The 23,518-nt window shown below is 46.2% G+C and overlaps 1 protein-coding gene across 1 annotated transcript in view; it reads left to right on the plus strand.

Annotated features, from left to right (window-relative positions):
- si:dkey-82f1.1 (DENN domain-containing protein 2A) overlaps positions 1–19,647 on the plus strand; it is a 58,792-nt gene extending 39,145 nt beyond the window's left edge. Inside the window, exons 9-20 of the mRNA XM_052480559.1 lie at positions 273–460; positions 718–827; positions 6,169–6,238; positions 6,600–6,677; positions 13,364–13,504; positions 13,799–13,947; positions 16,168–16,345; positions 16,607–16,648; positions 16,802–16,898; positions 17,100–17,369; positions 17,924–18,010; positions 18,231–19,647. Coding sequence (XP_052336519.1) covers positions 273–460; positions 718–827; positions 6,169–6,238; positions 6,600–6,677; positions 13,364–13,504; positions 13,799–13,947; positions 16,168–16,345; positions 16,607–16,648; positions 16,802–16,898; positions 17,100–17,369; positions 17,924–18,010; positions 18,231–18,262 — 1,442 coding nt within the window. The 3' untranslated portion in view covers positions 18,263–19,647. The remainder of the gene's footprint in view (positions 1–272; positions 461–717; positions 828–6,168; positions 6,239–6,599; positions 6,678–13,363; positions 13,505–13,798; positions 13,948–16,167; positions 16,346–16,606; positions 16,649–16,801; positions 16,899–17,099; positions 17,370–17,923; positions 18,011–18,230) is intronic.
- The last annotated feature ends 3,871 nt before the right edge of the window (positions 19,648–23,518 follow it).

The raw sequence follows: 23,518 nt of genomic DNA on the forward strand, positions 1-23,518 counted from the left end.
TCGCCGGTCCCCACAAAGAAAGTTACTATTTTAGGCTTATGGGTTAGGTTTAGGGTTAAGGTTAGGAGTTAGAGTTATGGGTGTGGGGTTAAGGTTAAGGTTAGGTTAATGGTTAGGGTTAGGGGTTAGGGAAAATAGGATTTTAAATGTGAATCAATTGTTTGGTCCTCACAAGGATAGTAAAACAAACGTGTATAGGTTTCCTTTGTAGAGGGGGCATTATTGTCTGGAGGATGTCCTTCCTTTGGTTAAAGTGTATGTTGTTGTTTCAGTTCACAGCCAGCGTCTGTCGTCAGTGCAGTCCATGTTGAGGCAGACGGGGCGGTACCGGACACTGGAGAGGGACCTGATGGACCTACAGGAAAGGAAGCTGTTTGAGTACTTCATAGTGGTGGCCCTCCATAAGACCAAGGCTGGAGCTCCTTACCTACCAGAGGTCACTCAGCAGTTCCCCCTGAAGGTAGGCAGAGCTGACACTTAGTCCTCAACCAACTGGATATGCACTGGCCATATAATCAGCGAAAAAATGATGTATAAAACACAAGTAAGTGTCTGGTGTTTTTGTATGTGACCTACCAGACCAGAATGTGTCTTTGTGGGTTTTACACATGCATCTCTGTAGTTGTGTTAAATTGTGTGTGCTCTCTGTCTAGAGTTTGTGTGTGAGATAATATCAGATGTGGTATTGCAGCTGACCTGTTATTCTCTCTGTGTCAGCTGGAGAGAAGCTTCAAGTTCATGCGAGAAACAGAGGACCAACTGAAGGTCATCCCCCAGTTCTGTTTCCCTGACGCTAGGGACTGGGCCCCCGTTGACAACTTCCCCAGGTCTGACACAAAAACACACACGAACTCAACCCATAAATAAGGTCTTGACAAATTATGAATGGTAGGCTAGTGAGCTGCTAATCGTGTGTTTTAGCCCCTTGCTCCTCGTATTAGGAGAGCACCAGTCACTTCTTCTTTACCCAATAAATCAAAATCAAATCAAATCAAATCAACTTGTATTTGTCACATACACATGGTTAGCAGATGTTAATGCGAGTGTAGCGAAATGCTTGTGCTTCTAGTTCCGACAATGCAGTAATAACCAACAAGTAATCTAACTAACAATTCCAAAACTACTGTCTTATACACAGTGTAAGGGGATAAAGAATATGTACTGTCTTGTAGTTTGCCCCCGGTGGTGCGTTGTGCAGACCTCACTACCCTCTGGAGAGCCTTACGGTTGTGGGCGGAGCAGTTGCCGTACCAGGCGGTGATACAGCCCGCCAGGATGCTCTCGATTGTGCATCTGTAGAAGTTTGTGAGTGCTTTTGGTGACAAGCCAAATTTCTTCAGCCTCCTGAGGTTGAAGAGGCGCTGCTGCGTGGCCACGCAGTCGTGGGTGAACAGGGAGTATAGGAGAGGGCTCAGAACGCACCCTTGTGGGGCCCCAGTGTTGAGGATCAGTGGGGTGGAGATGTTGTTGCCTACCCTCACCACCTGGGGGCGGCCCGTCAGGAAGTCCAGTACCCAGTTGCACAGGGCGGGGTCGAGACCCAGGGTCTCGAGCTTGATAACGAGCTTGGAGGGTACTATGGTGTTGAATGCCGAGCTGTAGTCGATGAACAGCATTCTCACATAGGTATTCCTCTTGTCCAGATGGGTTAGGGCAGTGTGCAGTGTGGTTGAGATTGCATCGTCTGTGGACCTATTTGGGCGGTAAGCAAATTGGAGTGGGTCTAGGGTGTCAGGTAGGGTGGAGGTGATATGGTCCTTGACTAGTCTCTCAAAGCACTTCATGATGACGGAAGTGAGTGCTACGGGGCGGTAGTCGTTAAACTCAGTTACCTTAGCTTTCTTGGGAACAGGAACAATGGTGGCCCTCTTGAAGCATGTGGGAACAGCAGACTGGTATAGGGATTGATTGAATATGTCCGTAAACACACCGGCCAGCTGGTCTGCGCATGCTCTGAGGGCGCGGCTGGGGATGCCGTCTGGGCCTGCAGCCTAGACCCAGGTCAATCTCTCAAGCACTGCTTTGTTCCCAGAAGTGACATTGTGTTTTTGAGGGGAGACAGATAATAAAACTCCTCTAGTATATACTTGAAGGGTATAGGTCCTACAGGGGCCATTGGAATGTTAGCACAAGTAGACAGGCTGCATCCCAAATGGGATCCTATTCCCTGTACACTGAGCATTCAAAACATTAAGTACACCTGCTCTTTCCATGACATAGACTGACCAGGTGAATCCAGGTGAACGCTATGATCCCTTATTGATGTCACCTGTTAAATCCACTTCAATCAGTGTATAGATGAAGGGGAGGAGACAGTTTAAGGAAGGATTTTTAAGCCTTGAGACAATTGACACATGGATTGTGTGTGTGTGTGGCATTCAGAGTGTGAAGGAGCAAGACAAAATATTTAAGATCTGCCTTTGAACAGGGTATGGTAGTTGGTGCCAGGCGCATTGGTTTGAGTGGGTCACCACCCAAAGGACATCCAGCAAACTTGACACAACTGTGGGAAGCATTATAGTCAACATGGGCCAGCATCCCTGTGGAATGCTTTCAACACCTTGTAAAGTCCATTCCCCGACAAATTGGGGTCCATGCCCCGACAAATAGTTTGACCATAAGGCTCTGGTCAAAGTAGTGCACTATATAGGGAATAGGGTGCCATTTTAGATACAGACAGAGCCCCCTCAAACACACACTTGCAGGGCAAAGACATTGAGCTGGCTGACACACTGCCTGTCAGAGAGCCAGGGTTGGTCAACGCACACCTGTCAGGCAGACTGGAGCTGTCTTTGGAGTTGTCTTTGTGTGGGTGCTGCCCTGAGAGTAGGACTGAAGAACAAAGTAGGGCCTTATTGGTTTTAACGACATCAAGCAACGATTGGCAGAATGGCGCCAGAAGAGATGGCTGCCATTTTACGGGCTCCTAACTAACCAATTGTGTTATTTTGTGTGTTGTTTTTTGCTTCGTTTGTAACTTATTTTGTACATAATGTTTCTGCCACAGTCTCTTATGACGGAAAAGAGCTTCTGGATATCAGAACATCAATTACTCACCTCGAACTGGAGGTGAGTCGGACGCAAAAGATTTAACACTGATACCGGACCAGCTATCCCCGTCATTCGCTTGAAGAAGAGACGCCGATACAGGGGACGCAGGTCCGGGTGCCTTGTGAGAATTCATCCGCGAGTGGGTAACCCGCCTCTACCATCCGTCCTATTGGCCAACGTGCAATCATTGGAGAATAAATTGGATGAGCTCCGTTCAAGACTATCCTACCAACAGGACATTAAATACTTTAATATATTATGTTTCACCGAGTTGTGGCTGACCGACGACGTAGATAATATACAGTTGGCTGGATTTTCCGTGCATCGGCAAGACAGAACTGCCTCTGGTAAGACAAGGGGTCTATTTTGTGTCTATTTTTCAATTACAGCTGGGGCACGAAATCTAATATTAAGGAAGTCTCAAGGTTTTGCTCGCCTGAGGTAGAGTATATCATGATGAGCTGTAGACCACACATAGATGCATACAAAGCTCTCTATCCCCCTCTATTTGGCAAATCTGACCATAATTCTATCCTCCTGATTCCTGCTTTGAACCCAACTACACCGCCTCAGACGCTCGTCGGATGTGGCAGGGCCTGCATACTATTACGAACTACTAAGGGAAGCTCAGCCGCGAGCTGCCCTGTGACATGAGCCTACCAGACGAGCTAAATTACTTCTAGGCGCTCTTTGAGGCAAGCAACACTGAAGCATGTATGAGGGCACCAGCTGATCTGGACAACTGTGGGATCACGCTCTCCGTAGCCGACCTGAGTAAGACCTTTAAACAGGTCAACATTCACAAGGCTGCAGGGCCAGATGGATTACCAGGACGTGTACTCCGAGCATGCGCTGATCAACTGGCAAGTGTCTTCACTGACATTTTCAACCTGTCCCTGACCGAGTGTGTAATACCAACATGTTTCAAAGAGACCACCATAGTCCCTGTGCCCAAGAACACAAACGTAATCTGCCTAAATGAATACCAACCTGTAGCACTCACATCTGTAGCCATGAAGAGCTTTGAAAGGCTTGTCATGGCTCACATTAACACCATCATCCTAGAAACCCACCCAGAAACCCACCCCAATTTGCATACCACCCCAACTGATTGTCAGATGATGTAATCTCTATTCCACTCCACACTTCCCTTTCCCACCTGGACAAAAGGAGCACCTGCGTGAGAATACTGTTCATTGACTACAGCTCAGCGTTTAACACCATAGTGCCCTCAAAGCTCATCACTAAGCTCAGGACCCTGGGACTAAACACCTGCCACTGCAACTGGATCCTGTACTTCCTGACTGGTCACCCCCAGGTGGTAAGGGTAGGCAACAACATATCTGCCACGGTGATCCTCAACACAGGGGCCTCTCAGAGGTGCATGCTTAGTCCCCTCCTGTGCTTCCTGTTCACCCATGACTGTGTGGTCAAGCACAACTCCAACACCATCATTAAAGTTTGCCGACGACACAACGATGGTAGGCCTGATCATCGACAACGATAAGACATTCTTTTTTTCTTTTTTTACCCCCTTTTCCTCCCCAATTTCATGGTATCCAATTGTTAGTAGTTACTGTCTTGTCTCATCACTACAACTCCCGTATGGGCTCGGGAGAGACGAAGGTCGAGAGCCATGCTTCCTCCGAAACACAACCCAACCAAGCCGCACTGCTTCTTAACACAGTGCGCATCCAACCCGGAAGCCAGCCGCACCAATGTGTCGGAGGAAACACCGTACACCTAGCGACCTGGTCAGCGTGCACTGCGCCCGGCCCACCACAGGAGTCGCTAGTGCACGATTAGACAAGGATATCCCTACCGGCCAAACCCTCCCTAACCCGGACGACGCTAGGCCAATTGTGCGTCGCCCCATGGACCTCCCAGTCACGGCCGGCTGCGACAGAACCTGTGCTCGAAACCAGAGTCTCTAGTGGCACAGCTAGCACTGCAATGCAGTGCCTTAGACCACCCGATGAGACATTCTATAGGGAGGAAGTCAGAGACCTGGCAGTGTGATGCCAGGAAAACAACCTCTCCCTCAACATGATCAAGACAAAGGGAAAGGAGGGCCGAGCATGCCCCCATTCTCATCGACGGGTCTGTAGGGGAGCAGGTTGAGAGATTCAACTTCCTTTGTGTCCACATCACCAACAAACTGTTATGGTTCAAACACACCGATACAGTCGTGAAGAGGGCACGACAAAGCCTGTTCCTCCTCCAGAGACTGAAAAGAATGGGTCCTCAGAAACTGCATCATCGAGAGCATAGTGACTGGTTGCATCACCGCCTTTTATGGCAACTGATCGGCCTTTGACTGCAAGGCGATACAGAGGGTAGTGCGTATGGCCCAGTAAATCACTGGGGCCAAGCTTCCTGCCATCCAGGACCTCTATACCAGGCAGTGTCAGAGGAAGGCCAAAAACTCCAGCCACCCTAGTCATAGACTGTTCTCTCTGCTACCGCACTCAAGCGGTACCGCCAAGTTTAGGTCCAAGTCTAGCTCTCTTAACAGCTTCTACCCCCAAGCCATAAGACTGCTGAACAGCTAATCAAATGTCTACCCAGACTATTTGCATTAACCCCCCCTTTTTTTACACTGCTACTACTCTCTGTTATTATCAATGCATAGTCACTTTACCCCGATCTAAATGTACATATTAACTGAAGTACCTTGACTAACCTGTACCCCCGCACATTGACCCAGTACATTGATTCTACACCTGTTTTATCTACACCTGTTGTATGTGACAAATACAATTTGATTTGGTTTGATTTTAACAGGGTGGTTGGATTTTTCCTCAAAGCAAGGTCAATGAGCTGGCTATGCAGCCAACTGTTTTAAATATTCAAAAACTCAACGTCTAGTTGATGAATAAGATCACCTTAAAAGAGGTGTGCTGTAACTGACTCAACAAACACAGTCAGTGACCTAAATCAGAAAAAGCAAGGAGTACATTTTTCAAAGTTGGCTGGTTGAGGTTGTTTTTTGAAATACAACCCTGACAGTGGTTTGAGTGCTCTATTCTCAACACACAACTCACTCCATTTCTTAGCAGTTTTATCGTTCCAATATATGATTAGTTTCCAACCTGTGTGAATTATGTTATTTTCCAGTGAAACGTTCTCCTTCGTCCTGACTGGTGAGGACGGGAGCAGACGGTTTGGATACTGTCGTCGTTTACTGGTAGGCAACTAAAAATGGCTACTTCCATGTGTAGGCCTGTCACCTACCTGAGTGATGATAGTGATTGGAAACGCAGTGTTACTCTATTTATCTGAATCAGTTCTTGACGTTTTCTACTGCTTGAGCTCCTGTTCCTCTTTTAGAAAATTTGCTCAAAAGTATTGTGGAGCTCCTGCACCTAAATAGAAATACTACCGGTACCCAAAATGAGTACCATCACCTACAGTATTTCAGTCCAGGTAAAGCACTGATATAAGTTCAAGACGGAGAGCCTTATTTGCACAGGTCTAATCCAAGTATTGTCTGGGTTCTCATGTCTTCTGATGTGCTGTTTGTTCTGACCCTGTCTAACTATCCACAGCCCACTGGGAAAAGCCGGAGGCTGCCAGAGGTCTACTGCATCATCAGTCGGTTGGGCTGTTTCGACCTCTTCTCCAAGGTACAGTATACTATGTGAACACAGCAAATTGGCCAATTTTACATAGTGTTGATTTTCCAATGTAACATTTATAGTGTTGATTCAAGAGTTAAATTAACTCTGTAATGTTAAATTAACATTCATTGGTTTAACATTCATTGGTGTTAATAAACAGAGTTGAACCAAAGACACGTGATGCCGCGGAGCTGAGCAGACGTTGACAAACCGAGCTCTTCAAAGTTATTCTATTTTTACCTAAATAACAACGTTGAAACAATATTCTAACATCGGCTGATAAATTGTCAAGTACTTACCTTCCCAAAGAGCCATGGACCGCCGACCGAGAGGCAAGAAGGACGACCAAAACGTCATTGATTCCCAAGATAACGATAACGCTACAGCTAGCAAGATTAGCATTAGCCCTCATAACTCAGACGACAGTTCCAGACTGTTGCTCTCAGCAGCCTCTTGCGAGCCTGCTGACATGCTGGCTACTCTCCTCCGGGAAATTCAGGATGGTAACAGAGGTCTTTCTCTGAAAATCGATAAGAAAACGGCTGAACTCCATTCTTCCATTGATGACCTGAAATCCTCCATGAATGGTCTTGACACAACTGCAAAAGGACAATGCCTACCTCAAAAACAAAGTAGATCAGATGGAGAACCAGAGTAGACGTAGTAATATCCGTGTGGTGGGATTGAAAGAGGACAGCGAGGGCCGTGACCCGGTCCATTTCTTCACTCAAATGGATCCCGGAGGTCCTAGGCATAACCAACTTCACCAAGCCGCTGGAAATCGAACGCGCCCACAGAACATCAGCGCCGAAACCCCGGCCAGATGAGCCCCCACGAGCCGTCCTGATCAGGTTCCTCCGTTTCCAAGACAGAGAGAAGATACTGCAACTCGCAAGAGCCAAAGGGGACATCACCATCGATGGGAAGAGGGTCAGCCTTTTCCCGGATATGAGCGCGGATCTCGCCAGACGCCGCAAGCAGTTCAGACCTGCCGCCAAAGCACTGAAGGAGAAGAACATCACCGGCTACCTCATCCACCCTGCGCGGATGAAAGTTCAGTACAAAGGCCAAAGCCATCTCTTCAACACACCGGGAGAAGTGCACACTTTTCTCAAAGAACTGAGCAACGTCTGAGTCTGAGCCAGGACGGTCTCTCTGGGGGATAAAATGCAGTTTGTTTGTTCTCTCTTACCCGGATTGAACTGCTGGTATCTCCTGGTCACTTTAATTGATTTGTACATTTTCAACTAACCGTATCTTCCCGGGGTGAGTTCTATTACATTTACAGGAGAGTATATTTTGGTTTAGTCCATATCTACTGGGCGAAGCAATAAGTGGGTTTAGGCCCACTGCTTTCCCCCTCATTTATGTTAATCTTTCGTAAAGAGACTCAAGCAGCCCCTACTGTGGGCAGTAAATATTCAGCCATAAATATCTATTCACAACGTTTGTTTTCAATTTAGGTTTTAGTTTACGCCAAGGTTTAGCTAGTAAGAGCAAGATGCAAAGCGAGCAGCAACGTATCTCTACAAGTGTATTCATGTTTGATTGTTGGGACTGTTGTTCTAGTCTGACAATCGGGGTGGGTGGGATTTTTAGTATTTTTTTCTTCCTTTTTTCTATGTTTATTGTTTCCTCCCGAAAGAGACACACAGGTCACTTTTGTGCTCAAACCAAAGTTGAAACATTTCCTAATTATCTGCATATGATAGATTTCTATTCAGTTACATATTTGAAACCCAACCTATGCTTAATCCACTAAAATATGTCACATTCAACGTAAAAGGTCTTAACAGCCCGATTAAAAGGAAAAGAGTCTATACATACCTTAAGAAATTAAAGGCTGACATTGTGTTTTTACAAGAAACACATCTTACAGCCAGTGAACACAAGAAATTGAAGAGGGAATGGGTAGGACAAGTTTTTGCATCCTCTTTTAACTCCAAAGCAAGAGGAACTGCAATTTTGATAAGTAGACACATCCCTTTCTGCGTCAACAACACCATCTCTGATCCCTCTGGCAGGTTTGTTTTGGTGCAGGGGCATATGTTTTCAGAGTCTTGGACCCTATTGAATATTTATGCTCCTAACTTCGATGACCATATGTTTATTCAGAATGTCTTCCTTCAGGTTGCTCAAGCACCACCAGGATGGCTACTGGTTGGAGGAGATTTAAATTTTTTGCTTAGATACAGTTCTTGATAGGTCTTCTGATAAACCCTCACTTCTTACCAAAGCCGGCAAGCTCACCATGTCATTCATGAAAGATCTCAATTTACTAGACATCTGGAGACAGTTGCACCCACAGGATAGGGACTACTCTTTTTATTCACACCCACACAAGACACACACACGCATAGATAACTTTTTACTTTCGACACAACTGTTTTCATAGAGTGTTAGATGTCGAGTATCTCCCCAGATTGCTTAGTGACCATTCTCCTCTGGTATTATCAATCTCCATTCCTACCAAGGTAAATGGAGCATATAGATGGAGACTAAATTCTACACTTCTAAAGCAACCTGAATTTTGTGCATTCATCAAAGAGCAGATCAATATTTTTACTTTGACAAACAAACCCTCTGCTCCTGACAGCTTCATTCTTTGGGACACATTGAAGGCCTACCTGAGGGGACAGATTATTTCCTATACTAAAGGGCTGAAGAAAAAAAACGGTATGGAACTGAGTGCTCTTGAATCTGAAATCTCCGAGCTAGAGAAAACCTACCAAAGAGGCCCGACTAAAGATCTATACAGGCTTTTGGTAAATAAAAAACTTAAATATAATATTCTGAACACATATCAAGCTGAAAGGGTCATCACTAAATCAAAACAGCGTTATTATGAGCTTGGAGAGAAAGCTCACAAAGTATTGGCATGGCAACTGAAAGCAGAGGAAAGTAAGAGGACAATTAATGCCATAGAAACTCTCACTAAAGAGATATCTTTCGACCCTACTGAAATTAATAATACTTTTAAGAAATATTATGAAGACCTCTACACTTCCCAATCAAGCGATGATCTATCAGAGATAGACTCCTTTCTCTCCTCTCTCAACCTCCCATGCTTGTCAGGGGAAGACAGCGAGCGCCTGAGTGAACACTTCTCAGTCCCTGAATTGTTGGAGGCCATTAAATCCTTACCTTCTAATAAATCTCCTGGGGAGGATGGCTTCCCTCCAGAGTTCTATAAAGAATTTAGGGAGCTGTTGGTCCCCAACCTTATGGAGGTACTTAAAAAAGCCAGAGAAGACAACTGCTTTCCAGAGTCCTTCTCTCAAGCAGTGATTACTGTAATACACAAGAAAGGGAAAAACCTGCTAAAGTGCGCCTCCTATAGACCAATCTTTCTCCTTAACACAGATTGTAAACTGGTCACCAAGATGCTATCTAAGAGACTGGAGTCATGTCTTCCTCTGTTGGTCAACCCAGATCAGACTGGCTTCATAATTAATAGATTGTCCTCCAATAATCTCAGAAGGTTCTTTGATATAATTCACTTTGCTAACAAAAACAAAATACCGGGTGTCGCAGTCTCCCTCGACGCTGAAAAGGCCTTTGATAGGGTTGAATGGCCATACCTCTTTCGTGTCTTGGAAAAGTTTGGTTTAGGTACCGTGTTTGTAAATTTGATAAAATCACTCTACAAATCTCCTAAAGCTATGATTGCTACCAATGGGATTACTTCCTCCTCTTTCCCTCTTTATAGGGGGAACAGACAAGGTTGCCCAATTAGCCCCCACCTCTTTGCCCTCGCCATCGAACCGTTGGCTGAGACTATTAGAACGTGCCCTGACATACATGGCTTTGAGGTGGGCCCCCATACCCATAAATTATCACTCTTTGCGGACGACCTTATCTTATTCCTAACAAACCCAGAACACTCCCTCTCTCACTTGCAGATCCTACTACAGTGTTATAGTTCTTTCTCTGGATATAAGGTCAATCTTGATAAAAGCGAAATCTTACCGTTGTCTGTCTTTGACCATCATACCATTAAGCACAAGTTTCCTTTTAGATGGTCGCCTATGGGCTTCACATATTTGGGCATAATGGTGGATGGTAATCTGAACAACCTCTATAAACTCAATCTGGCCAGTTTGTTGCAAAAGGTGGAGGTTGACCTTTGTAAATGGATGGACTTACCTCTCACTCTACTGGGTAGAATCAATGTAATTAAAATGAATGTCCTGCCCAGGTTTCTATATCTGTTTCAATCTCTTCCTATCCCTGTTCCCGCAGCATTTTTTTTCCTCTCTCGACAAGCTAACCAGACGGTTTATCTGGCACGGCAAAACCCCTAGGGTTGGCCTGGATAAACTGACCCTTGATTACAGTCAAGGGGGCTTAAACCTCCCCAATTTTAGAATGTACTACTGGGCTGCACAGTCTAGGTTTGTTGCTCAGAGGTTTGACAATGGTCCCTCCCCCTCATGGTTGAACATTGAAAAGCTTGAGGTAAATGATGACACTGGGGCAGATATGTTTTACAAATGGGACAGAAAATCTATAAAAACCATCACAGACAACCCTTTAATCATACATTCTGTCCTGGCATGGTGCAAACTGCATGAGCTGTTCGGACGAGGGGGATTCCTTTCCCCTAAAACCCCTTTATGGAACAATAGATTGATCCCTATGTTTTTTCCAGAATAGTAACTTTAGACCATGGTCTGATAAGGGGATCACTCTTCTGGAACATTGTTACGAGGAGGGAGTTCTTATGTCTTTTGATCAGCTGAAACAGAAATACCACTTGCCTAACAGGGACTTCTTTAGCTACCTACAACTACGAAACTTTATTAGGGTGACTCTCAAGGGACAATGGAACCTACCTAAGATGTCACCTATTGAACAACTCTGCCACGCAGACCAACCACTGTTCAAGACCATTTCCCGTGTTTACAATGCTCTTATGTCAGGATCAACACTGCCTGGGCTAGATACACCCCGACTTAGATGGGAGAGAGATCTGGGTATTGATCTTGATGAGGATCTATGGAGTGACCTATGCAGGGATGGGGCTACATCCACATTGAACTCCAGATACAGACTGATCCAGTTTAATTTCCTCCATCAGCTCTATATCACCCCATCTAGACTGCACAGGTTCAACCCAGATATCTCCTCCCTATGTTTTAGATGTGGCTCAGATGAAGGAACATTCCTCCATTCCATTTGGCAGTGTTCAAAACTACATGGTTTCTGGCAGGGGGTATGCGATACCATACGCTACCCTACGGCAGGTGATCCAATGTCTCGTTGTTTTTTTTATTTTTTATTGTTTTTTCATATTTTTTATTATTGTATGTTTGTTTATATAACTATAATTATAATGAATTTTTGTTATGTTCGTCTGTTATTGTCACTTTGTTCTATCGTTGTCCAATATCTTTTCACTTTTGTTTTGAATGTTCTTAATTGGAAAATGCAAAAATAAAATATAAAAAAAAAGAAAAGAAACCAGGTCCATCATTATCATTTTTCCCAGCATGCTCTATTGCAGGTAGATTTGTTTTTTTTTAAAGAAGATTTTCTATGTTTTTGCATATACATTGGACTTATTTGCCCCCGTAACTGAAATTTTGTTTAGATGCTTTAGGTAGTCTTTTATCTTAGTCTTCCCAACCCTGGCAGTCATTCTGAATGCAGGTTGAGTTCAGAAAGACTTTCTGGCTGGATACCAATAGGAATTACACTTTACTTTACAAGCCAGCAATAAGGCCACTGTATTAGGGTATAACTAGGCCTTATGAAATACGTATTGTATTGTCTTAAATAATTATATTTGAATTATAACATATTTGCTTAGGATCTCACTTGGTGAAGGCCACAGGACTGAAACTGAATGAATGCGAACAATCATGTCTCTACCACTAACAAATACAGTCAGTCATGGGTGGTAACTCAATTCACTCGAAAGGCACACTGGGAAATGTGCAAATAAGGCTTTACACTAAGCTGTGTGTTCATTTAACACTGAAAGGTGTGGACCTGTATAGACCCTGGAACAGTGTTACTTTTAACACAGCGTAGATTTAACACTGGAGAATTTGCTGTGTATAGATCTATACACCTAGGTCAAAGAGAGACAGTTTTTCCTGGTCAGGTCACATAGTCAGGCCAAACTCCTGGGAACATCTCAATTGCATACTCATCGCATCCTCTCTCCTTGCCTCCTTCTCAAAACCCATTGAAGGAAATGGACCTCTGGCTTTCTCCTCCAATGGGTTTTGAGAAAGAAGTGAGGAGACAGGACGCGAGGAGTATGCAATTGAGATTCTCCCCCAGCCTTCAGTATAGCCACCCACAGCCTCCCACAGGGAGAGGGACTGGAGCCAACATAAAGGACCCCACAGGGAGGGACCACCCTATGCATCCACAGAGCCCCACCCTCCCTCTCCCTGGTTGCCACTTTCCCACCGCGGCTTGTTGGGCTGCTGCCCTGGCCCCAGTACACAGAGACACATATGAACCCCAGCTGAAGTAGTTACCGCAGTGGAATAGTGGGTTAGGCTCCCCTGTAATGAGCTACTGATTCATCTGTGTGAACGTGCATGTGCAAACATCTGTGGATGTAGGGGAGCGTGTGAGTGTATAGTGTATACAGTAGGTTTTCAGAATGCTTAGTTTACTTTGTAATGTACTCTATTCCATATTGAATTATGTATATGTTGTGTCTGACTCCACAGATCCTGGATGAGGTGGAGAAGAGGAGGGCCATCTCTCCAGCCCTTGTGCAGCCCTTCATGAGGGGCATCATGGAGGCTCCATTCCCAGCCCCGGGAAGAACCATCACTGTCAAGAACTTCCTGCCTGGCTCAGGCACTGAGGTGCGGGGGAATAGCTGTGCACAGCAGGTTTGGGGGGCTAGAGCACAGACCTCAACTGGCCCTGTCACTTTACTGTATTCAAAACATAATTGACTTGAGGTCTTATTTATCTAGTTAGTATGTCACTTTGTCTATGTATGTGTATTTGGTGCTTAACCCTGTGTGTGTTTATGACTCCTGTCTAGATGTGTATAGGGTATTTATATAGATCTCTCTCTTGTTCTCCATCCCTCTCTCCCTCCTTTTCCCCTCTCCCTCTTTTTGTCTCTCTCTCTTTCCTTCTGTCTCTTGCAGGTGATAGAGCTGTGTCGTCCGTCTGACTCTCGTCTAGAGCATGTAGATTTTGAGTGTCTGTTCTCCTCTCTGTCGCTGCGTCTGCTCCTCCGAGTCTTTGCCTCTCTGCTTCTGGAGCGCAGGGTCCTCTTCACCGCTGACAAACTCAGGTGGGACACTGTCCAAAAAGAACCCCCCCCTCTCCTAGACCCTTACAATAGCCCCTATATAAGGAGGAGCTATTACCGTATACAGTAGCTTACACCTATCCAGTTCATTAAAATGTTTAAAAGACTGAAACTTCTGGGGGCTATTGGGACAGGGACAGGAACCAGGGGCTTGTGGGTTTATGCCAGGGCTATCGATCAGTCAACCTTCTCTAGCTACTCCTCTACTGACCTGGGACCTGTGAGGTGGGACCAGGTGAGAGGCAGCGGACAGTGAAAAGGATATGACAGACACACACAAGACCGATGGACGGTCAGACACACACAAGACCGATGGACAGTCAGACACACACAAGACAGATGGACGGTCAGACACACACAAGACCGATGGACGGTCAGACACACACAAGACCGATGGACGGTCAGACACACACAAGACCGATGGACGGTCAGACACACACGAGACAGATGGACGGTCAGACACACACGAGACCGATGGACGGTCAGACACACACGAGACAGATGGACGGTCAGACACACACGAGACCATGGACGGTCAGACACACACGAGACAGATGGACGGTCAGACACACACGAGACCGATGGACGGTCAGACACACACGAGACCGATGGACGGTCAGACACACACGAGACAGATGGACGGTCAGACACACGAGACAGATGGACGGTCAGACACACACAAGACCGATGGACGGTCAGACACACACGAGACAGATGGACGGTCAGACACACGAGACAGATGGACGGTCAGACACACGAGACAGATGGACGGTCAGACACACGAGACAGATGGACGGTCAGACACACGAGACAGATGGACGGTCAGACACACACAAGACCGATGGACGGTCAGACACACACAAGACCGATGGACGGTCAGACACACACAAGACCGATGGACGGTCAGACACACACAAGACCGATGGACGGTCAGACACACACAAGACCGATGGACGGTCAGACACACGAGACAGATGGACGGTCAGACACACGAGACAGATGGACGGTCAGACACACGAGACAGATGGACGGTCAGACACACGAGACAGATGGACGGTCAGACACACGAGACAGATGGACGGTCAGACACACGAGACAGATGGACGGTCGGACACACGAGACAGATGGACGGTCAGACACACGAGACAGATGGACGGTCAGACACACGAGACAGATGGACGGTCAGACACACAAGACCGATGGACGGTCAGACACACGAGACAGATGACTCCTGGACGAGAGAAAGAGAGACAGAGTGTGTTAAGGAAGGAATGCTGTTGTGTTATACAGTCGTCTAGGGAACAATAATTTCTCTCTGGAAATGTGTCATGGAAGCCAGAGACAGGGTTAGTGTCGAAAGTTAAGCTGTAAGACTGGTGTTTGTGCAACCAATTGACACACTAGCATCCACTAATCACCTGCTATTGATGGGCGCCGTGAGATAAACCCTTGAATTGCTACGCTGGTCTTTCTTGACATGCTAAATACTGTAGGCTTTCTTGGATATACAGTACATTGCTCTGTGTAGTGTGCTACTTCATTGCTTTTTAAAAGCCCACTTGAAATGCCTGTGAATCCACAATAGATTGTGTGTCGTTCCAATGTGACATTTTTCTACTGTTGCATTGAAACGAGTGGAAACCTGGCCTCGCAATCACTGATTGTTTTTGAATTAATTAAATGAAAACAGACACACATATTGGAGGCATTAAGTTAACAGTGTGGTGTTAGTTCATTCGCTCTCGCAGTATATATTTTATAGTGTTAAATCCCACTCCCTTAAAAAAAAAACTTTACAATTCTTCATACATTAAAGCCATGCTTAAAAATGCAATGTTCAGTTTTATGTTCCAAAATAAGTATTGGGTAAACACATTTGAATCTGCTAACACCATCTTGTGGTAGAAACGGGAACTACATTGAAGACATGCGGTTATATCATTTGACTAGATTTTAGTAGTTGACACCCTGTTCTCTCTCTCTTTCCAAATTATACATCTCCCATCTCTCTTTCTCTCTCTCTCTCTCTCTCTCTCTCTCTCTCTCTCTCTCTCAATTCAACAACTGCTTTATTCGCATGAATGGGTGGTTGCCACTGTTGCCAAAGCAATATATATGAGTATTACAAATGAGCAATGTGCTTTATCAACAATAGTCATCTCTCTGCCTCGCTCCCCTGCTCTCTCTCTCCCCTCTCTGCAGTACTCTGTCTCAGTGCTGCCATGCGGTGGTTGCTCTACTTTACCCTTTCACCTGGCAACACACCTACATCCCCGTGCTACCCCCTGCCATGCTGGACATAGTGTGTACCCCCACACCCTTCATTGTGGGTCTGCTATCCAGCTCCCTGCCCAGTCTCAAAGAGCTGCCCATAGAGGAGGTGAGACCAGACTCCCGAACCCAGCTGACTGTGTGTGTGTGTGTGTGTGTGTGTGTGTGTGTGTGTGTGTGTGTGTGTGTGTGTGTGTGTGTGTGTGTGTGTGTGTGTGTGTGTGTGTGTGTGTGTGTGTGTGTGTGTGTGTGTGTGTACCCCTGACCTCAACTCTTTCCTCCATTAAACAATGGTCTCTACTCTGAGAAAGGGCTGAGGCTGCCAAACTGACAGGAAATGACATCACCCTGCCCTTTGCTCTCTCCTTAGGTCCTGGTGGTCGACCTCGGCAACAGCCGCTTCCTCAGACAGGTATAAACCTCTAACAACAGTACCTATAGCAACAGACCAACAACATACTGTATATCTCTTAAACAGTTGTCTACAGCTATATATGTAGCAACACCTCTATGCTCATGGGACACGGTCATCCTTTCCTCTCACACCTCGGTCTTTCCTATCCAGCTGGATGACGAGGACTCCATTCTGCCTCATAAGCTGCAGACTGCTCTGGAACATGTTCTGGACAAGAGGAAGGAACTGGCCAGTGAGATGCCCACCGGTGAGTCAGTGCTACTATATTAACACGTCTCGCAGAAGGGTCTTGTTATGACCGATACAGCCTTGATGAAGGTCTATGTGACAACTGATATTTTTATTACGCAAGCATATGACCTCCGTGTTGAAAGGCTCTCTTACTCTCTCTCTCTCTCTCTCTTCTCTCTCTCTCTCTCCTCTCTCTCTCTTTCCTCTCTCTCCCCAGACTCAAGCTCCCTCAGTACCGTGGTGTCGGAGGCCTTTGTATGTTTCTTCGTAGAAATGGTGGGCCACTACCCTCTCTTCATGGGCGGGGGGGATCGAGAGGATGAGTCTGGAGCCCCCTCCTCCCCCACGCCGTCCTACTTTCAGCGCGAGGCCTTTCGCAAGGCTGTCACCTCAAAAAGTCTGAAAAGGTTCCTGGAGGTCTTCATGGAGACCCAGATGTTCGCTGGGTTCGTCGCAGAGAGAGAGCAGCGCAGGCAGGGTCTAAGAGGTACGGAGAGAGGGGGTACAGTCAGGCAGGGTCTAAGAGGTACGGAGAGGGGGGGTACAGCCAGGCAGGGTCTAAGAGGTACGGAGTGGGGGGTACAGCCAGGCAGGGTCTAAGAGGTACGGAGAGGGGGGTACAGCCAGGCAGGGTCTAAGAGGTACGGAGAGGGGGGTACAGCCAGGCAGGGTCTAAGAGGTACGTAGAGGGGGGGTACAGCCAGGCAGGGTCTAAGAGGTACGGAGAGGGGGGGTACAGCCAGGCAGGGTCTAAGAGGTACGGAGAGGGGGGTACAGCCAGGCAGGGTCTAAAAGGTACGGAGAGGGGGTACAGCCAGGCAGGGTCTACGAGGTACGGAGAGAGGGGGTACAGCCAGGCAGCGTCTAAGAAGTATGGAGAGAGGGGGAACAGTACCAGGTTATGGGCACTGCCATAAGATAAGTCTGCTTTTGGAATCTGTAAGTCTGTCTGAAATGCATAATTATATGACAATTCTGCACAATTGTCTAACAGTTGTATGTGTTCTCATTATTCTACTGTTGTTGTTGTTGTGTGTCCAGGTCTGTTTGAGGTGAGGTCACAAGACTACCTGGACTCTCTCCCAGGGAGCGAGCAACGTGGGGTCAACAAATTCCTCAAGGGTCTAGGTGAGGCCCAAATCCTCTCCCATACACCCTATCCACTCTAGTACCTAAATAGATCATATCCCAAGTCACTCTGGATAATAGTTTCTGATTCAATTGTCATTGTAAATTGTGATACATTAGTGAAACTACATTCCTCCTCAATGTATGAAAGGGTTGCCAGAACTTGTCTCTCACACCAACGTTTTTTTCATCCGGTTCTGTTGCCTGTTTTCATTTTCAGGAAATAAGATGAAATTCTTGTCCAAGAAATGATGACTCGGGAAGGAACTCCATGAGAGAGAGAGCATGTTCAAGAGAGGTAGAGGAACAAATCACTTCGCCTAAAGAAGTCTAAGGACCTGAACTCCCTGTGGAATGCATGGAGTAGGGGATTCTGTGTGTCCACAAGCTTATGGACACATACTGGGCAAGGACTGAACACTCCTTGGTTTAGGAATCGGACCAAAAAACATGAATATTGTCCTAGCCTGAAGACAGACCCATTAAGGAACATCGTTCTCCATTGAGGTTACTGAGTGTCTTTCCGTTGCCTCTATTGTGGAGAGCTTACTTTTGTGAAGCGGTCAGTCTTTATAGTGTACATTGATGTACTGTACAGCACAGCCCATTTCCCTTCCTAGAGTTGGTATATAGAGGGTCCTCCCTCTATGTCACTCAGGAATGACTGACTCCACCCTCGATCCCGAAAGGCACCAATGAGAACCTGAGGATATTGCCGGGTGGCTTAAGAATAATTACATTTTGTACAGTAGCTTTTAAACATTCCACATATTTCTTTTGTCTTTTAAAAAAAATAGTACAACTTCTTTGTTAACAGGGGGCTTATACGTTAATTTATACTGTATAGTTTCTAGAATAACTTTCTCTTCCTTTTTTTCTCCTTCAAATGAAAGCAAAAAAAAAAATCTCCTTTAGTTTGTGATGGACTTTATGTAGTCTGATCAGACGATTGATTGTAGAGCACTCTAGGTTACTATTGAGGAAATGTACCACTGTAATAGGAGAGTGAACTATGGAATGGACTGGGTATACGCCAAAAAGAGGAAAAAGAGAGGGGAATGATCAGAAAATCATTCCTGGATGAAGGCAAAAATGAATCAAGTGGGTGAAGTGTGAAATCAGATCTCATGAAAAGAGCCATGTTTAAGATGGACTTGATGTTGTAGAAAAATATGTTCAGTATGTACGACCAATCAATATATGTCAATCTAAAACACCACTAGTTTCACTATAAACCTGTATTATTTTTTATTAAGAAATACCCTAAGTTCATTTGATTGTGTTTGATCTTGCAGAGGATGTTATAGACAAACAGCTATCACAATGTTATAAACTGCTTATTCAAATATGTTATGTGTTTTATAGGTCACATAATTGTTTTCATTTTAACAGACATGCAAAAGGTTACTGACTTGATTTCAGATGGAACTGTACAATGCACAACTGAAACCTTATCTGTTAGGTAATTACCTATATTATCCACTGGAGGGCGCTATATTATCTATTTAATTCAAACCTGACAGGCTCCAGTTGTTCAGAGTCCAGTTAACCGTCAGTGCTCAAGGTATTATGCTTTCTGTAAAGATGAATTGCACAATCGATTTTCCACGTTTGCTATAAATAAATAACTAATGATATCGAACGAAAAATCATTATTCTAAACTAAACGAAATATATCAACATATTTTGCCAAAGGTCATTACACATTGTTTTTAAGTACACAGCCTATTCATAGGTAATGTCCTAGTAATTTGTACTATTTATCACATTTATATTATTCGAATAGTGTCATATAAAAAAAGCCAATAGGGGTATTTTAATATTTATTTAGGGTTATTTCACAACTTTAGATCATTATAAGAGGGCTGATAAGGTTTCGCAATAGCTTTGTCCCTTTGTGTGTTTGTCCCTCTCCTTACAGCGGCAATGATAATCCACACGTTTTTCTTGATGGATTTCCTTTTCCCCTCCGAGGCTTGCTTTCTTTTGCTTTTCGGAGCCCTGGCCCTCCCCTCTGATCCCCCTCCCTCATTACATGTTGACCGGTCAGTCCTGCCTCCTTCTTTCCCCGAGTCTTTTTCTCTGCCTTCCAGGCTTCATGTCATACCACAGCTAATTCCTGAAATTCCAGCCCTCCATTGCGCTTCCAAGGGGGTACAAATACTGATATTTCTTCACAGAAACCTGCCCCAAAAATTCCACTTCCCTGCCTGACCCACCCACCGGGGTTGTCTGTTGCTTGACCTTCAACAGGTAAGTTTCCAAAATATTATATCTGTCAATTTGTTTTGTAAGTGAACATACATCAGTGTTCTTTTAAAAGCAGTACATTGTGGGTGACCAAACTTTCTGTTTCTGCGTTACTGGTCAGTTGTATTATATGTACAGTTGTCTGCCGGTTACGTTGTGTCTAATACGCTTTCATTCACTGTACAGGGAAAACATTCTTTACATTTCTGACATTTTTTTCTCTCGAATTCCCACATTTTTATCCCTGCACTACTTCCTGCGTTTCGGCCGGAAATTTTTAAAGGAAACTAATAACGTCATAGGCACGCAGTTCAACATTAGCGCTCGTCTGGGTGAGGCGACTAATATGTTTACGAAATAGCAATTGCATAATTTTTGAGAATGTCACATGTCAGAATGTTTCCGAAGTAATAGCCACATATGTGTGTGTATTGTTTTGGAGGTTTTTTTGTGTCATAAAATAAAATACCAGCCTATTAATAATAACAACTATTACTCTGAATGACTGATACTAAAAATAACTACCGTTATTACTAGTCATATAATACATGAGATATATCATACTCAATAAATATACTTAGAGATTAATGTGCATTTTAATTATGGTTATTATGATTAGGCTATTATTATTGGTATTTGTTTTAATATTCATTTTTTCAATTTGTTATAAGCCTATCACATTAGTTCCCATGATTTACATTTACATTTAAGTCATTTAGCAGACGCTCTTATCCAGAGCGACTTACAAATTGGTGCATTCACCTAATGTTCATATATTGTGTGAAAAGTCCACATACCGAACATTTAGAGAATGCCTGTTACATAAACAAAATGTGGTTTACTGTGTATTGTATCTGTGTCCAAGCTAAATGTATTTACTGTATATCAAGCTAACATTTTTCTTTAGTTTTAAAACGTCCACATTTTCAAGCATGATTGTATTTTTCCTTGGTTCACGATGTAAGGTACTTATTAGTATGTTGTTTTTGAGTCACCAATCCAACCACTGCTACCTGGCATATGTGTGTTTGTGTGCATTGTGTGTGGGCAGTGAGAGGACACACACACACGCACACGGTTTGGTAGTGGAGTGAGTGGATAAACTTTGTAGACTTGCTGGTCATGGTGGTGCTGACATGGTGTGTGAGGGAGTATTTTTGATCCGAGTGCAGGGTTAGAGTGGTGTGTGTGATAGTCTGTCCTCCCGCGGGACAAGGGACAGGGTGTGTATTCCACAGGAGCAACAGGTGGATTGGGCCAGGAGCATAGACAGGTAGGGAGCATGGACAGGTAGGGAACATGGACAGGTAGGGAGCATGGACAGGTAGGGAACATGGACAGGTAGGGAGCATGGACAGGTAGGAAGCATGGACAGGTAGGGAGCATGGACAGGTAGGGAACATGGACAGGTAGGGAGCATGGACAGGTAGGGAGCATGGACAGGTAGGGAGCATGGACAGATAGAGCGCATGGACAGGTAGGGAGCATGGACAGGTAGGGAGCATGGACAGGTAGGGGCAAGAAGAGGTAGGTGGCATGGACAGGTAGGGGCAAGGAGAGGTAGGGGGCATGGACAGGTAGGGAGCATGGACAGGTAGGGGCAAGAAGAGGTAGGGGGCATGGACAGGTAGGGGCAAGGAGAGGTAGGGGGCATGGACAGGTAGGGAGCATGGACAGGTAGGGGGCATGGACAGGTAGGGGCAAGAAGAGGTAGGGAGCATGGACAGGCATAGGGAGCATGGACAGGTAGGGAGCATGGACAGGTAGGGGCAAGGATGGGTAGGGGGCATGGATAGGTAGGGAGCATGGACAGGTAGGGGGCATGGACAGGTAGGGGACATGGACAGGTAGGGGCAAGAAGAGGTAGGGAGCATGGACAGGTAGGGAGCATGGACAGGTAGGGGACATGGACAGGTAGGGGCAAGAAGAGGTAGGGAGCATGGACAGGTAGGGGGCATGGACATGTAGGAGCATGGACAGGTAGGGGCAAGAAGAGGTAGGGGGCATGGACAGGTAGGGAGCATGGACAGGTAGGGGCAAGAAGAGGTAGGGGGCATGGACAGGTAGGGAGCATGGACAGGTAGGGAGCATGGACAGGTAGGGAGCATGGACAGGTAGGGGGCATGGACAGGTAGGGGGCATGGACAGGTAGGGGCAAGAAGAGGTAGGGAGCATGGACAGGTAGGGAGCATGGACAGGTAGGGAGCATGGACAGGTAGGGAGCATGGACAGGTAGGGAGCATGGACAGGTAGGGAGCATGGACAGGTAGGGGGCATGGACAGGTAGGGGGCATGGACAGGTAGGGAGCATGGACAGGTAGGGAGCATGGACAGGTAGGGGCAAGAAGAGGTAGGGAGCATGGACAGGTAGGGGCAAGAAGAGGTAGGGGGCATGGACAGGTAGGGAGCATGGACAGGTAGGGAGCATGGACAGGTAGGGAGCATGGACAGGTAGGGAGCATGGACAGGTAGGGAGCATGGACAGGTAGGAGCATGGACAGGTAGGGGGCATGGACAGGTAGGGGCAAGAAGAGGTAGGGGCATGGACAGGTAGGGGCAAGAAGAGGTAGGGGCATGGACAGGTAGGGAGCATGGACAGGTAGGGAGCATGGACAGGTAGGGGGCATGGACAGGTAGGGGGCATGGACAGGTAGGGGCAAGAAGAGGTAGGGGAACATGGACAGGTAGGGAGCATGGAACAGGACAGGGGGGCAAGAAGCATGGACAGGGGGGCATGGACAGGTAGGGGGGACAGGTAGGGGGCAAGAAGAGGTTGGGGGCATGGACAGGTAGGGGGCAAGAAGAGGTTGGGGGCATGGACAGGTAGGGGGCAAGAAGAGGTAGGGGGCATGGACAGGTAGGGGGCAAGAAGAGGTTGGGGGGCATGGACAGGTAGGGAGCATGGACAGGTAGGGGGCATGGACAGGTAGGGGCAAGAAGAGGTAGGGGGCATGGACAGGTAGGGGACATGGACAGGTAGGGGCAAGAAGAGGTTGGGGGCATGGACAGGTAGGGAGCATGGACAGGTAGGGAGCATGGACAGGTAGGGAGCATGGACAGGTAGGGGCAAGAAGAGGTAGGGGGCATGGACAGGTAGGGGACATGGACAGGTAGGGGACAGAAGAGGTTGGGGGCATGGACAGGTAGGGAGCATGGACAGGTAGGGGGCATGGACAGGTAGGGGCAAGACGAGGTAGGGGGCATGGACAGGTAGGGAGCATGGACAGGTAGGGGGCATGGACAGGTAGGGGAAAGAAG

This window comes from Oncorhynchus keta, chromosome 26 (genome assembly GCF_023373465.1).
Source record: "Oncorhynchus keta strain PuntledgeMale-10-30-2019 chromosome 26, Oket_V2, whole genome shotgun sequence".
NCBI classification, from domain to species: Eukaryota; Metazoa; Chordata; class Actinopteri; order Salmoniformes; family Salmonidae; genus Oncorhynchus; species Oncorhynchus keta.